The sequence below is a fragment of the Xiphophorus maculatus genome, chromosome 18 (assembly GCF_002775205.1).
Source record: "Xiphophorus maculatus strain JP 163 A chromosome 18, X_maculatus-5.0-male, whole genome shotgun sequence".
Taxonomy (NCBI): domain Eukaryota; kingdom Metazoa; phylum Chordata; class Actinopteri; order Cyprinodontiformes; family Poeciliidae; genus Xiphophorus; species Xiphophorus maculatus.
This window is the reverse complement of record NC_036460.1, coordinates 21,898,692-21,914,782: the sequence shown is the minus strand read 5'-3', so window position 1 is coordinate 21,914,782 and position 16,091 is coordinate 21,898,692. Positions and strand designations below refer to the sequence as shown.

The 16,091-nt window shown below is 38.8% G+C and overlaps 2 protein-coding genes across 2 annotated transcripts; one reads left to right on the top strand and one right to left on the bottom strand.

Annotated features, from left to right (window-relative positions):
• Window positions 1-164: 164 nt before the first annotated feature.
• med29 (mediator complex subunit 29) lies at window positions 165-1,638 on the bottom strand. Its single transcript, XM_005804113.3, has 4 exons — window positions 1,424-1,638; window positions 1,284-1,342; window positions 1,101-1,185; window positions 165-623 (listed from the first exon to the last, which is right to left on the bottom strand). Exons 1-4 carry the CDS (start codon window positions 1,604-1,606, stop codon window positions 396-398), a joined length of 555 nt encoding a protein of 184 aa, XP_005804170.1. The 5' UTR covers window positions 1,607-1,638; the 3' UTR covers window positions 165-395.
• Window positions 1,639-2,451: 813 nt separating this feature from the next.
• On the top strand, window positions 2,452-15,671 carry ppp2r1b (protein phosphatase 2 scaffold subunit Abeta). Its single transcript, XM_005804112.2, has 15 exons — window positions 2,452-2,599; window positions 3,255-3,345; window positions 3,431-3,531; window positions 5,015-5,247; window positions 5,399-5,546; window positions 5,649-5,804; window positions 6,858-6,972; window positions 7,047-7,117; window positions 9,471-9,605; window positions 10,655-10,828; window positions 10,976-11,036; window positions 14,813-14,967; window positions 15,064-15,206; window positions 15,314-15,405; window positions 15,518-15,671. The coding sequence occupies exons 1-15, from the start codon at window positions 2,522-2,524 to the stop codon at window positions 15,532-15,534; spliced, it is 1,770 nt and encodes a 589-aa protein (XP_005804169.1). The 5' UTR covers window positions 2,452-2,521; the 3' UTR covers window positions 15,535-15,671.
• Window positions 15,672-16,091: the final 420 nt, after the last annotated feature.

The following is a 16,091-nucleotide window of genomic DNA, read 5'->3' as shown; positions in this document are numbered from 1 at the left end:
ACGGTGTAGTTTGTTACTAAACCATGTATAGTTTAACCATTTAATTAGGTCATCAACATTTGACCTTTTTTATTTGTCAACTCCTTGGTTTTTCAGCTTTTGCATTGACAGATATATAAATATTTTGCATATTTTCCAGTTCATACTGAATAAAAAAAAGAAAACATGAGCAGAAAGGTTTTAATCGTCAATACAAATATGTTACAAAACAGTTCTTGAAAACTTTGTCGCCTCCTGCTGGTCACCACAAAGCACAACTGTCAGGAATATTTACACAGCATTTACAAACCACAACAGAAAACAAAAACTGAGAAATTGTGGCTTTGCCTCTTCTTGTCATAACATACAAAAAAATAAAATAAAATAAAAAAAGAATAAGAATGTTCAGTCCGAGTCTACATGATGCCTTGAGGCTGTCCTTTTCCCGCGATCTTCTTAGCGCACTCCAGCAAAGCATTGTGGATATCTTTGGCACAGGAGATCTGAGACTTGATCATGCTGAGGTACTGAGCGTAGGACATGGACTCCGTCTGCACCGTGTCCGGCTTTGTGGCCGTAGGGACCAAATTGGGGGAATGCTTGGCGCTGTCGATGCTCTGAGAGAGGCACTCGTATGCCAGGCGCTTCAGAGAGAACGTAAAAATGTGAGTTTGTAAGTCGTAAAAAACACACAATACTAATGTTAAAATGTAATAAATCTTAGAAAATTAAAAGCTACCAATCACAACATTATATTTGGTACAAAATAATCACCTGATTATTAAAGCCCTTCAACCCTAATTCAATAAATCAAGAAAAAAGCTTTAAACACAAAACCAATTTTCTAAGTAAATATATTCATTTAAAGGCTCAACTGACATGAAAATATCACAAGATTTATCCACTGTCCTTTCATTTATTATACATAAATTTATAGATATCTGTGATTTGATTTCTTTACATATGTGGACTGGATGCGATTTTACCAACATATGATGAGAAATTGGTGTCAGTTGTACAGTAGCTTTATAAATATTCAGTTTTGGCTGTATTTTGACAAATGTGGGGGGAGAAATGTCCAAGTGGTGCAGAAAATATAATAAGAACTGGTCCACGCTTACCAAACACAGTTCCACTTGATCACAGAGGGCGTAAAACTCCTCTAAGCTTTTATCAAAACGCTGGACAGAAGTGTCGCTGCTTTTACTGAGCAAACAGAAACAAGAAACACGTTTCGGAAGACAAGAGGTTAACATACTGAGGTCAAAACGGACCTCAGTCAAAAGTACTGACACTGTACTTACACGCCGTTGTCAATTGAAGTGTTGTGAGCCAAATTCAATGCTGCAACCTTCATTAGATTCTATTTTAAATGAAAGCAGACAGATTAGCATCAACAGTATCCATCGTCCAGTTTTTAGCTCGCTAATAGCGGGGTAATTACCTGTAAACTCTCCTTCAGCTGCGGAATAAGCATCTTAAATCGATGAACTGGATCAAAGTCTTGCTGTTGACTGAGCTGTTGCTGCTGCTGCTGTTGTTGTTGTTGTTGCTGATGCATTGATGCAGTTTGTTGTAAACCGGCTTGAGAAATTTGACCAACAGCTTGCTGCTGCTGGGACGCCATCTTGATACCTCCACAACAACGTTAATACGAAATATCCGGTTGCTCTTGTTTCAAAATAAAAGACAGATTAACTTCTGCGTCATTTCCGAAAATTATTTTTTTTGTCTTTTTAAATGTACCTCCTCGTACTTAGATAATTAATAATTGCATCCCATTATTTTTCCTTGTGCAATTATTTGAGAAAAAAAGTCATTTTTAATAAATTAAGCTTCGGATTTGTAAACTAAATCAGTACAGTTTTTTGTGCAATAGCAGTTTGATGAAGAAATCTAATGGAAGTATGGAGATTTTTTTTCCATACAATAAAATAAAGTATAATTAAATAAAATGATAATTTCAGTTACTTTAAATGTAGCTTTAACACAATGTAGGTCTATTTGGTTGGGACTAATTCAATCAAACATAATTTCACTCCATTTAAAATACCATGATTTGGTAGAAGAGAACGTTGCATTTTTCTTGTTTATGACTGTTAGACTCCAACTCCATAGTATTTTTGTAACAATATAAGTATTTAATTATTTCAATGATAAGCTATTAAACATTCCGTTAAACCAGTCAAGTTAATTTTTGCTATAGAACCACATATCATGGTTAGTTTTTCTCCGTGTGTTGCTATTTTCTTGAAAAATAATCAAAATAAACGCTACCCTGCCAAAAATACGTTTTCACTCACTTGTGACTCGTGTGATTTTTCTTCTTCATTTGCGTTTTTAATCAAATTACTCATTCAAATGTATTTACTTGTATTCTGAATGGCTGAATCTAAATAATGCCGCTTCTCGGTGGTTCCTTGAAGGCATCATAACAGCAGAGACGGAGGAGGCCGCTCCTTGCAGCGGTTGTTCTTGCGCAGAAACCCCGTAGTGCCGCCCTGAACAGCAGCGCCATTCGGTAACTGCAACAGTATCCAAAATGGCTGGAGCTGATGGAGACGACTCTCTTTACCCGATCGCCGTCCTTATTGATGAGCTTCGAAATGAAGACGTCCAGGTTGTATTATTAATTGACGCAATCATTTGTTCGTATTGTGTAAAGTAAAAATAACGCTTTTTTTTAAGGCGGGCCCCATATTCCTGGCTAGCTTGTTAGCAATTATGCTAACTGTCGTCCCAGTTGAGGCCTGTCGGGAATTTTCTGTCGGGCGTACCCTGCCCGGACAACCTTGTTTTTGTTGGTAGCTGAGCCAATATTTGTTCTTTTAGAGAAACTATTAACGTCTGTCTCCCTTAGTGGGTGCTAAGATTTATAAATATAGTTACTTGTTTTGTTTCAACGGTTTGAAACCCGAAGCGGGTCATTGACTCCACTGCTAGCAATATTGCATCGTTAGCATCTTGTACCAAATGACTGACTTAACAGGTAGCATTCCCGGTGAAATACTGACACTACCCTCTGTGTACAGCCGAGTTATTTTAAGTTCCGCATTTTTAATGTTCAACTTATATTTTATTGATAATTTGAACTATGATTAGCTTTAGCTAGTCATCTGCAGCCATAAAGATGCATCGAATCAACATCAACAGTAATACACTTCTGTCGTTTTCTTTGATGGTTTTGTGGAGAAGGGATTTATACTCCTATAGTTGTGAATGCATTATTAATCGATCTCCTGGCTTATTTGTTTTATTTATTTATTTTTTCACAGTTGCGACTGAACAGCATCAAGAAGCTGTCTACTATTGCTCTAGCTCTTGGCGTAGAAAGGACTCGCACTGAACTCCTTCCCTTCCTTACAGGTAACGTTCAAACGCTTGTTAGTAAATTAAAAGGTTATTGTGTCATCTTTATTGTTTTCTCACTTACCATTCTACCAACTTCCAGACACCATCTATGATGAAGATGAGGTGCTTTTGGCGTTGGCAGAGCAGCTTGGCAATTTCACTATGCTTGTGGGAGGACCGGAGTATGTCCACTGTCTCCTGGTACGATCTGTTGAGATGACACAAAACTTTTATTTCGAAGTGGCTTTTGGAATGCAGCTGTTCTGATTTGTAAATACAATAGAGAGAAGTCAGTTTCTTTCTCAGCTTGGTGAAGCAGGGAGGATTTCTGTTAGACTGGCCCTAACAGTTAATTGGAAAGCAAATTTGTCAATTTAAACCGTCTGATAAAAATACTTTTTTTTTTTTTTTTTTTTGCGATGAGGTTGCCTAAAAAGTTTCTTTTTCTTCTAACAAGGATATTCAAAAAAAATTATGAAGAGTATGAACAAAGCCATTTTGATGAAAATATTAGATTTGAGTCCAATAAAGATTAAGGATTTACAAGTGTCCCTGATCTTGTTTTATATATTTGAACGTAGAAAAAGAGCACGAAAGCTGTTGGTTGGTGTGCATAATAGACTGAAAATGGAAGTTCTTAATTTTGATTAATTTAATAATAGTAAGAAATAGAATAGAAGTACTTTATTGATCCCAGCAGGGAAATTACTTCGCAGTTACAGCATAGAGACAAGACAAGAGACAAGACACAATAACAACGTCTGGGTGTTGAGTCTGGAGTTTGGCTCTGGCAGAGCTGATGACGTCACAGGCCACCGCTGCATCAGCTGATGGGGGAATGTAAACAGCGATCAAAATGGCGGACGTAAACTCCCTATGTAAATAACACGGCGGCATTCCCACAGCCAGAAGTTCAATGTCCGGGCTACAAATCTGTTCCATCACGTTAACATGACTGGGATTACACCACCTCTCACTCACATAAAGTGCAATCCCGCCGCCCCTCTTCTTCCGACTCTTGGAATAGTCCCTGTCCCCGCGCACCAGGGAAAATCGAGGGACCTCCACGCTGTATTCCAGAATAAGCGAGTGCAGAGACCGAGAAAGAGACCATATTTGTCATTGTTTGTCCTGTTAAAGAAAAAAATGTCTGGTTCCAATCTTTGTCTGGTTGCTTGTTGCATCTCAGTTTAAAAAATACACACCCTTCTGATATTCAGAACCTGGAAAACAAATCTACTTCAATATAAATCCTGCCATTCTTCTTCATAATAAGAAAAATGGCTTATTTTATAGTTGTCTGTCCTTTGTTGCTGCTCCGTTAATGGTTACCCTGGATTAGAGAAGAGAATATTCTTGCTGTTGTTGTGAAAAAGAATCATAAGAATGAATCATCCTGTGTTGCAAACATTATGCTCCAATGCTTACAAACCCCAAAACCTGACAGAAAGGTTTGGATTGCAATTCTTTATTATGCTACTAATCATATTTCAAAACTTGATTTAATGTTATTGTGTACAGGGGGTTAATAAGGGATTATTCTTCTAAATGTATAAATGTACTGTTTTGTCTATAAAATCTTTTGCAGCTTAAAGATTTCTGACAATCACTGTTGTTTTTGTTTTGATAAAGTCTGACACAGAGGCCTACCCTTCTCTAACCTCGATCTGTTTTTGATGCACAGCCCCCTCTGGAAAGCCTCGCTACAGTTGAAGAGACCGTAGTCAGAGACAAAGCTGTGGAATCCCTGCGGAAGATCTCACAGGAGCACTCTCCAGTTGACCTGGAAGTTCACTTTGAGCCTTTGGTGAAACGGCTGGCCAGTGGTGACTGGTTCACCTCTCGCACGTCAGCTTGCGGCCTCTTTAGCGTGTGTTATCCTCGTGTCTCCAGCACGGTCAAGGCTGAGATTCGTCAGTAAGTAACGACTTAAGAGAGCGAACCCATTCTTTAGTTTGAGGCGCTCCTTTGTTTTCAATGTGATTCATACTTCATGGTGTCTTACAGAGCTCTATGCTTGGGTGTGTTGTAAGGATTGCTGCTAAACCAAGTGTTCTGTTATTACCAGGCATTTTCGCACTTTGTGCTCCGATGACACACCGATGGTGCGTCGCGCTGCAGCATCTAAACTCGGGGAGTTTGCCAAAGTTCTGGAGCTGGAATATGTAAAAACTGACATTATTCCTCTTTTCACTGCTCTGGCGTCTGATGAGCAGGTATAAGCAAGTTTACTTTTTATTAGTTTCGTGAGCAGGATTCATAGTTCTGTTTGCGTGTTTTACGAAATGACGAAGCTGACCTTAATGTCTCCCCATTAGGACTCTGTTCGGCTGCTTGCAGTGGAGGCGTGTGTCAGCATCGCCACTCTCCTGCCTCAGGAGGACCTAGAGACTCTGGTGATGCCAACATTGCGTCAAGCCGCCGAAGACAAATCCTGGCGGGTACGCTACATGGTGGCAGATAAGTTCTCTGAGGTAAATTAAAGACTTCTTTCACTATTATTCTGTTTCAAATGTGTTTATTTGTTCTATTGCACTGATGGTCCATATTTTATATTTCTGTGATCTAGTAAAACAATGATTATTGTCTGATCTCCTGAGTAAAGCAAATTATTTGCAGAATTTTGCTGGAATTTTCACAATACTCTAAATTATTTTTATATACATGTACAGTATATGAAATGCACATTTTTTCTGAGTTCATTCATTTAAATGGTGGCAGCAAAATAATCTGTTATATCAATTTAGGTCATTTTGCAGCTATGAACAGTTAAACTATGGTTGCAAATCAGAAAATTTGCAACCATAGTTTGAATTAGGTGTTTACAACTCTTCAGAGTGGGTGTTTTGCATGCTGTTTTTTGTGATGTTCCCCCTGTAGCATATATTAAACTCTACAACCAAAAGCAAAGGTTTCTTTGTATAAAATTGTGTTTTTATGTCTCTCAATCTGAAAAATCCAAAAACATCAAATTGAACAGCCAGTCAGTATAAACGTCAGTGTGCTTTAAAATTAGCGACCCAAAATCTATTCATAAGTGCCCTCGTGTGTAAATGGAGTTCTCTCATGCTGCTGTTCTCATCAGAATTATAGATAAATAAAGGCTATTTCTGTTTTATAAATCTGTGTTTGACAATAAAACCTGACATATCACAAACATGTTTTGAACTGAGATCAAGGTTTTATTTAGTCCGTTTCCAAAGTTGGATGTGCAGGTATAAACTTGCACAAAACTATGGGCGTAGTCCTTCTTCTTTTTTTCTTTTTTTTCCCTTTCCTATGTTAAGAGGCTTATAACTGAACACTAGTAATTATATATATATTTCTTAAATGTTGAGGCAAAAGTTATTAATGCAAATTTTATTTTAAATACTGAAATCTTAGGATGTCGCCATCCTCCAAGAATGTTTTTTTTTTCTTTTGTACCAACTGACTGTTGTATCTGCTTTTTCTAATTTTCATCTGGAATAATTATTCTCAAAAGACATGTTGGTTATTAAAGATGTTTTTATTTTCTTGCAATGTAGCTGCAAAAAGCTGTAGGCCCAGAGATCACGAAGAACGACCTGGTCCCAGCTTTCCAGAATCTCCTGAAGGACTGTGAAGCCGAGGTCCGCGCTGCCGCTGCCAACAAAGTTAAAGGTGAAATGGCTGTTAAATTGGTCTGAAGTATTTCAGCGTCCTGTCCTGCATTCTTAATTTGTTTTGTTGTGCAGAGTTCTGTGAGAATCTTCCAGAAGATAATCGTGAGCAGATCATCATGAGTCACATTCTGCCCTGTGTCAAGGTAAGGAAATAACTTTGTTTTTCTCATTTTGCATTTTTGTGGATTCAGCTCCCATCGTCACAAAAGACACTTTGCTTTGCTGTGAGGGCTGAAGCATGAGTTTAGCTGCTGATGAGGTTTATCTATGTTACTGTCTTCCTTAGGGCTTTTATGTAGACATGTGATGCTCTGACAGTAACTTCATGTTTTTCCAAAGTAGACTTGTCTGTTTTAGCTAAAAATAGTGTTTGATTGCTATTTATTGGTATATATGTTAAGACTGTTGCGAAATTAACACATTTACTCTGTTTTGTATTTCTGTTCTGGCTGGCTTTACTTTTTATAGTGAGCATTTTTCCACCTCATAAAAGTAAACCCACCTGGGTTTAGTTGGACGGATTTCTGCTGACCCAGTTGCAGTTTACTTATTAATGGGATTTGTCATGTATTGCATCCTGAAAGTACCATGTCTGTTTTATCCAGTGTTAATTGTTTTAAATATGTCAAACTGGTGCTGACTAATAAAGTTATTATTTATCGAGGAATATGAAAAAAGATAACAATGACAAAGTGAAGCTTTAAAATTCAATAGGACCTAGAACACATGGGACCTTTCAACCAGGCACTACCATTAGATGAAGAGAGTACAACTAGTGATGTAAACATATTTTGTATTTTATGTTTGAATTTAAACATTTTTGCACTTTTAAATACGTTTGTTATACTAGTCAGTTGACGACAATGAATTGCATAAAAGTACTGAACAAGCACAGTGCTGAACTGAGAATGTTGACTGTCCTTGATTGCCACTTGTATTACTCCTCAGAGTGTATACAGTTACCAATCTTCACATATTAATTCATTAAGTCGTTGTCTGGAAGTATTTATTTCCACATTTAAGACAAAGGCTTGACCTGCTGCCTTTTCTTTCACTAACCAGTTGACTTGTTAGTTGGTTTTATATACTACCTGGCAGTTGGTTAATATAATTCACTTCTATTGAGTTTACTTATTTAGTGCTGATTCAGAGCAAATGTCATCTCTAAGCACCAAAGACAAACCGATGTATTATCAGATTTGTCCAATTTTTCACACAGATTTTTATTTAATTACATGGATCCCAATTTCATCAAGGCTATTAAATAATATAATTTGCAAGGTTGAGGTACTCATTTCAGCAGTTCGTAAATATCACTTGGTCATTAGACAATTTCCTGCCTTTTCAAGCTGGATCCAAATACAACACTGCTTTTCTGTAATATTCTTCGGTCCTCTGTAAATCAGGCGACCAATTAACTTGATAAACATCTTTTTCCACAATTCTCTTTATAAGACAAAATTATTTTAATCCTAACCTCTGAAGCAACCAATCAGACTCAGGCATTACTCGGAGCTGGAGAACAAAGTTCATATCGCCTGGTTAATTTTTGACTTTAGGTCTCAGTAAGATCTGAATTTTAGAGTAATGTAGTTTTTACTTATTTTTACAGCAACTTCATAATTGTTCTAAGGTGCACCTGAGATATCAAGATGTTGGAAATGACTAGAGATGATATATTTTTTTGATGATTCGGTTGGCTGTGAGCTGCTGTTATTTCTCACACACCATATTCAAAATATAGTTTATACATTTTAAAGTAGATTTTAAGCTTTGTATTAAAAATGTGTTTATATTATTAGGCTATTTCTCTTTTAATGAATTACATGAATATTCCAGGAAACTGCGAGGCATTAATTTTCAAGAGTCACAGTATTTTAAAGGTGATTGCAAACTCTAAATGCAGCAGAATTTTCAATTACTAAAAGACTGTATCATTTTATTTGTAAGTTAAGTGAGACATGGTGGGGAAGACACTGCATGTTTACTTCTCAATTTCATAATTTGACCAGTAGATGGCACTATTGCTTTTTTTAGTGTTTAAAGAAAGCCATACAGCATACATCATTAAAAAATCTAACATTTCTTCGACACTAAAACTTGATTAAGTTTATTGAAAGCAGTGACGATAAAATTATCAGATTGTAGAGATGAATTTTGGTATATAAAAAAAATCAAAGATCATGAAAGGAGAACATCTCTGTTTATCTTGTCAACATGTCAACAGAGAAGCTAAACCGAACAGGTAGCAACACACTTATACGTTTTCTCAGAAAACTATAAACGAATGCCAGCTCAATCCTCATTCCTGGGACCAGTTTCTTTATGCTATTATTATAAAATATCTTGTATAGCAGTTCCTTTTTTGGTGACTGTTTTGGTCTTTTCTTCCTTCTCTTTTTTAGTCTGATTCATAGTAATGGAGTTGATTGTTTCCTGTCTGTTCTGTTCTGTTTGTTCTGATCTTTGTCTCCTGTGTGTCCTGTCCCTGACCAGGAACTGGTTTCAGACACCAACCAGCACGTGAAATCAGCTCTGGCCTCTGTCATTATGGGTCTTTCCACCATTCTGGGCAAGGACAACACAATAGAGCACTTACTGCCTCTCTTCCTGACTCAGCTGAAAGACGAGGTAACCAAAACGGGACACTTAAAATCATGAGCATGAGATTTTTGGTTTGGTTATTGTTGTTTTGTTTTTTTTTTCTTTTCTTTCTTTTATATCTGGCACAGGTTTTTGAAGTTGGTGAAGCTTTTAGCAAGATGTCTTAAATTTGAGGCATCATTTGTGTATTTCTAAAGTAAGCCGCCTAGGCAAAGCCACCAGATGTACCTGACTGCCGCCTGGATGGGTAGGAGGATGATTCATGTGGTTGGCAACCAAACTGAGACCTTCTAATTGGGGACTAGCTATGTCTAAGAGGGAGGGGGGAGTACTAGGAAAATCTGGATAAAGTTTAACCAGTAAGTCTCCCGCTTAATGCATTTGACAGTAAAGATTTGAAACATTTAAAAAAAATTAAATGTAATTTCACTGAAACTCAGCTGAGCATCTCCTGTTATTTGTGTTCCAGTGTTTGACTTTAAAGATGTCTGTTCACTGTCGAGCGAAGTACTTTTCACTCTCCAGTGAGTTTATATTTGTTTTGCAGCATTTGTTTTGTTTAAATGAATAATCCAGAACAAAAATCTAGTTCACGTTCTCTCAAATAATTCCACCGATTTGACAACGGTTTTGCGTATTGAAATTAGCGAAGAGTTTGCTCACAAAGACATGTAAATGTTTTGGAGGGCTTCGGCTCATATTTATCCTATTTAAAGATGCCCCATTTTCCTCAAAGCGCCAACCATCACTGTCTAATTATATTACAGTCCAGACTGACAGCTTTGACTTGCAAATTTCACTTGAAGGTGGATTTATGAGAACTGTGCTAACCTTAGCATTGAGCACAAACTACCTTCCAGTTTGTTACTACGTTTTCTCTGGTGTGCTTCTCTCAATTATCTTACCACCATGACTGGAAGTTTGGAGGTTTTGCTTAGTGATTTATTGTTCAAATTGGACAAAGAGAAGCACAGCACAGGTTCACTTTGGTGCAAGTCTGCACAATTATTTTGAGGAAGAAGGCGTAAGAGTTCAAAGTGGGCATCCACATTTTATCGTCTCCTTTTCTATTTCAGTGCCCTGAGGTTCGTCTCAACATCATCTCCAACCTGGACTGTGTGAACGAGGTGATTGGCATACGCCAACTGTCCCAGTCGCTGTTGCCGGCCATTGTAGAGCTCGCCGAGGACGCAAAGTGGAGGGTCCGCCTGGCCATCATCGAGTACATGCCTTTGTTGGCAGGACAGCTGGTGAGTCACATGGTCGAATATCGTGTGAACGGTCTTGTGTGTGAACGGAAATATTAGCAGTTTATAAACAAAACATGTTAGCGGAGCCAGATTTGGCAGTAGGTGTTGAAAAGGTTGGGTCTCATTTTGCTTGCTCCGTCTCCTCAGGGGGTGGAGTTCTTTGATGAGAAGCTCAACACTCTTTGTATGGCCTGGCTCATTGATCACGGTAAGGTTCTTCAGCAACTTTTAAGACATTTCCTCAGGAGTTGGATCCAGTGAGGCCGTCATAATGCGGCGTTTGACGTTTTGGAGTTTCTCTTACGCAGATGCAGCTCGTATTTGCTGCGTTACATGACAGGTCTTCTGTTTCCATACAGACAGTATATGATTAGCACAACAGTGAACTTTGGAGCTCAGGAATGAGACTGAGGAATGTTGGGAGTGAGATAATAGCGAGTCGGAGGAAGGATGACAAGTGGCACTTTGAAGCTCTTTGCTTTATTGTACATATAAAGGAGCTGTAACTATGCCATTGTCTGCAGCTACAAAAGAATTGTATCAGAGGGACAGCAGTTGTGAAACTGTTTTTGCCAATGTTGCGTCACTAAAGAATATAATGTTTTAATATTTCCAGTATACATCAACAGAAAAGCTTTTGATCTCTCAAAATCCAAGATTTTTCAGACTTGACAATAACATTATACATCATTTAAAAAGTTTTTCTCACACTTAGTTTCACATTTATGCTCTGCATTTCAATATAAAATTAACAAATCTGTTATAGGGAAAAATAATACATATGTAGTAACCTTTTTCAACTAGTGCAGGCAAACTGATTATTTGTAGAATCATTTTGAATAAAATTCAACTTTCAATTATTAGGAACCTATTAACGACTCTTGATAATTAAACCACCAGTCTACCAATATCTACCATATTTTCCGTAAATCTTTTGTCCACAGTCTTTTTCACATAATGCCTCAGATTTAGTGTCAGTTTTATCTCTTGGGGCGATTCTGTAACTTCATGTTGTGATGCCATTGTTTTACTGAATTGGATAAATGCTGGGATGCTTTCTAGAAATCACCCGGTTGTGTCAGATTTCATCCACCTACAGGAAAACTAAAGAAATGTAGCCGCAGACTATGACGTTTCCACCATCATGTCCAACTATGGGAATGCTGTTTCTGTGGTGACCTGCTGTTGGAATTGTGGCCCAAATGTTTACGTCCAGTTTCATCAAACCCAAATGAATGATGCCACAGGGCTTTAGGGCCTTCATGTTTTCTTTGGAGGAAATGGATTCTGTTTTGCAACTCAACTACTGTGTGTGGACAATACAGGGGGTTGTTGTTGTTGGCAGGAATAGCGCAGGCCTCTTTCCTGACAAGTTTCCATTTTGTTCTTTTGAAATAGTTTTTGAAAGTCATGCAGCTTCTGGTACTGATGTGTTTTTTCTTTAACTGCTGTTGAAGGTCTATACATTGCCATAGTATGTGCATGTTTAATGGTGTGGACTTTGGTTTGTAGCCTTTTCTCCTGACTGATGCCTTTGGTACAATAAGTTCTCTTTTTCGTTTTACCTTTTCTGCAAACGATGGCTTTAAACTCAAGGATGCAAGTAAGAAAATGTCAGGAAAATTCTACTAAGGCAGCTGAACTTGATTTTAGGTTAATCAGATGCATCATAAATTCTGGCATGTGGGTCATTAATAGTTTCAACCCATTGATTACACAAAGTTATTTTAAGTCTGCTCAAGTTCACTTAGGTAAATTAGATTGTCTGATTATTATCTGTCAGCACGGTGTTGCTTGTTCATACTTTTTTCTTTCTTTTTTTACATTTTTTTTAATTATTTTTATCAGGGGTCCTGGTATTTTAGGTTTCATAAGAGCCTACTTATCCAAACAGAGATTAGATTACTTGAATAATTGAGTAATATGAAGTCTGAGGAGAAAATGTGCAATGAGTTGGTTTGGAGCAATTTCACAGTAATTTGTCGTCTTAATCCCTAAAGAAAAGCTAAATTGTGGCGTAAATTCTTACACAGCATCGTAGATATAAAATGGCAACATGTGGTTATGAAATGGGGGAACACCTCAACAAAGAAGCATTTTAAAAAAAGCACCAAAAAAACAACCCAGTCGGGTCACTGTCAGCTCCCCCTTTACTGCTTGTTACGTCTGTTCTGCGGTGCAGCCGCCTGCAGTGGAAACACTGGAGGGGCCGCACAAATGTGCCGCTGCACAACACACCCTGCTGAGTCTTAGAACTTCTATACCTAACATGAAGCGTTCGCTGTGTATGTGGTGTTCTCTTGACACCGAGTTTTCCAATTAGAGAGGCAGATACTCGGTCGTTGAGGACAAAGGGCCAGCTGGGTTACATCATTGGAATGCTGCTGGTGTGAGTTTCTATGTGTGAACGGCTCGGGTTAGGGCTGTGCCACCCTTACATAAGCCTTTCAAAGAACAGGAGTACAGAATTGAATGCACAGCTTCTCTCATGCACACTCGATTAAAAAGATAACACCTTGTATTTATTTTTAAGACGGTCTATTTCTGCCGTGATTGTTTTGGCATTTTGATCTAAAATTGACTCGCCGTGGCGTATTGAACCCACTCTGGCAGTTCATTATTTTGTTCTGTTCTTCTTACTTGGGGTTGTTGCGTAATCGTCAGAGCTAAAGGACAGCTGAGACATTTAGAAATGGTTTGTTTTAGAAATGTCATGAAGATATTTGCTGGCTCTTTGGGTGGGTGATTATCCAGGTTCTGGCTTTTAGCTAAATGTCTTCTGAAGGAGATCAAGGAGTTAACTCTTGAAACACATTTTAAACCCCCAAATATTCCTAATTTTGAGTTTATCTTTGGTCACTGATAAACTTATTTTAACTGACATTAATAGGATTACTATTAGAAATTACTGATCAAGCATTTGTGCTTGTGTCATATTAGTGTAGAGCTTTGACTTCTCGATGACAGATTTGATGATTCTGCCTTTTTAGCAGCAGTGATTTACAACGTTCACAGTATTCCTCTGTCTTGCTCCGAGTAGTGATGAAGTATTTGGCAGCAGAGACGACGATGAGGACAAAGGCTGATCTCAAAAGCATCAAACTGAGTGACCTCACCCACAGCTGCAACATGTTCAGCCATCTTGTGTTCAAACCTTGTAAAGTTTGCTTCTAATACCAACTTCTTTAAATACGAGATGATCGACTTTAGGAAAAATACATTATAGATAACCACCATCAAGCAGTCCAAGAGTGCATTCACACCAGCCCCGTTTATTCTGTTTTAATTGAACTCTGATTTGTTGGCTGGAATGTCCGGTTTGCTTGAGTAGGTGTGAAGGCGCGACTGAGTGGTGATCAAAAAGTGAACTCTGGTGCAGTTCAAATGCACATATGAGTACCAAGGGAATTGGTGACCGCTCCAAAAGCAGGAAGCGGATAATAGTGCAGGGCATGTGGGGTGAAAACAACCAAAACAAAGGTGTGAGTCTAGAACTAGCGGGAGAAATGGCCTGTGGTCATTTGCCAGAGATATAAGAGAAATTCTACAACCGCTAAAATCTGCCGCCACTGCATTTTCGTAGAGAAAGAAGTTGCGCTCATTGTCTTCTTCGTGGCGTTTCTTTCAGTGGTTCACCCTAAATCTCTAATGGAACAGTCAGCTGTTCTTTTAGAGAACAGAGAAGACGATTTTCTTTTCATCGAAACAGATATGAGCTCGCGTCATGTTCACTACATCTCAGTAATTGGATACGGTGTGTTCACTCATTGGAAGAAAATTTGGATTTTAGTGTTTCTGGCCAGCTGGTTACCCTAAAATGTGCGTTATTGGTCACTTTGAACCCTTTGGTGCATTTCCAGCTCTGATGCGTAAATCTGAAAGCCCTAAAGGTTTTTGTCTGCCTCAGCCAGACTCTGTAATAACCTGCAGAGAGCCAACATGTGCAATCAGTCATCAGCATAATTTGACCGTGTTTGTTTTCAGTGTACGCCATCCGTGAAGCAGCCACCAGTAACCTCACCAAGCTTGTTGAGAAGTTTGGAGCCGAGTGGGCCCAGAACACCATCGTCCCCAAAGTCCTGGGAATGGCCAACGACCCCAATTACCTCCACAGGATGACCACGCTGTTCTGCATCAACGTGAGCAAACTGCAGTTTTTCCATCTACCATGGATAGAGGGTTACTTTAGTTTCTCTTTCAAATCCTAACTTGTCGCCCTCCACTTGGTTCATAAGGCTTTGTCTGAGGCTTGTGGTCAGGAGATTACCACCAAGCAGATGCTCCCAGTGGTCCTCAAGATGTCCAATGACCAGGTGGCCAACGTCCGTTTCAACGTAGCAAAGTCTCTTCAGAAGATCGGACCGGTCCTGGACAGCAAGTACGTTGGTGGTTGTTTGTTTTTCTTCCCAGACCAGAATTGGGTTCTTTTAAAGTGGAGAACCTGGTTTGATAAATTAAGTTGACATTTTCTGTGTTGACTTCCAGTGCCCTTCAAACAGAAGTGAAGCCGGTGCTGGAGAAACTGGCCTCTGACTCAGACATGGATGTTAAGTACTTTGCCCAGGAGGCTATTAGTGGTGAGCATTTTTCTCCTCTTACTGCAGAACAACTTGGACATTCATTTTATTTGCTTTACTTTGAGTCTTTAACAACATAATTTTTTTCTCTCCCCTTTCTCTCTCTTTACAGTTTTGGCACTAGCATAACCAACCCCATCACGGCTGATCCAGAAAACCCCCCAAAACAAAAATACACCCAGATTTAGAAGATAATTTATTGATGTTCAGAACCAACTGATTGATGTATAGGAAAGCTGTTAACAATTGTTTTAGCCCCCCCCCCATCCGTCATTGTTTATTTTGGTTTAGTCTTTTTTTTTTTTTTTATTGTTCAATGATAGTCTATGTCCAAACTAGCACAGGCTTCTTTACTATTTGCTGTAAATGGTTGCTTTTATCCAGGCAAAGTGATGATTAAAGTTGAATTAAGTTGTGCATGCTGACAAATGTTCTGCAGTACTCACTAAGTGTTGCTAACCACGCACCCCCCTCCCCCCCCTCCCCCCCTCCCCCCTCAGTCTGCTGTTGTACTTCAGCATACTGCGTCTGTGCTTGCTACCTAGCACTATGCTAGCTCCCTGTGCTTCTGCGCTGTTCCCTCCAGTGCTGGACGGAAACTTCTAGCTGCAGATGGTGAAACCTGCTCTCTGTGGTTTTTGTCCTGTCGAGACCCCGGCTCCGGTCGGCACTCCAGACCAGACGTG

Coding starts and splice junctions, on each gene's coding strand:
- ppp2r1b (XM_005804112.2), top strand. CDS start 2,522: ATGGCTGGAGCTGATGGAGACGACTCTCTTTACCCGATCGCCGTCCTT. Junction 3,532..5,014: donor AGTATGTCCACTGTCTCCTG/GTACGATCTGTT, acceptor TTTGATGCACAG/CCCCCTCTGGAAAGCCTCGC. Junction 6,973..7,046: donor CGCTGCCAACAAAGTTAAAG/GTGAAATGGCTG, acceptor TTTGTTGTGCAG/AGTTCTGTGAGAATCTTCCA.
- med29 (XM_005804113.3), bottom strand. CDS start 1,606: ATGGCGTCCCAGCAGCAGCAAGCTGTTGGTCAAATTTCTCAAGCCGGT. Junction 1,343..1,423: donor AGCTGAAGGAGAGTTTACAG/GTAATTACCCCG, acceptor CATTTAAAATAG/AATCTAATGAAGGTTGCAGC. Junction 1,186..1,283: donor ACTTCAATTGACAACGGCGT/GTAAGTACAGTG, acceptor CTGTTTGCTCAG/TAAAAGCAGCGACACTTCTG.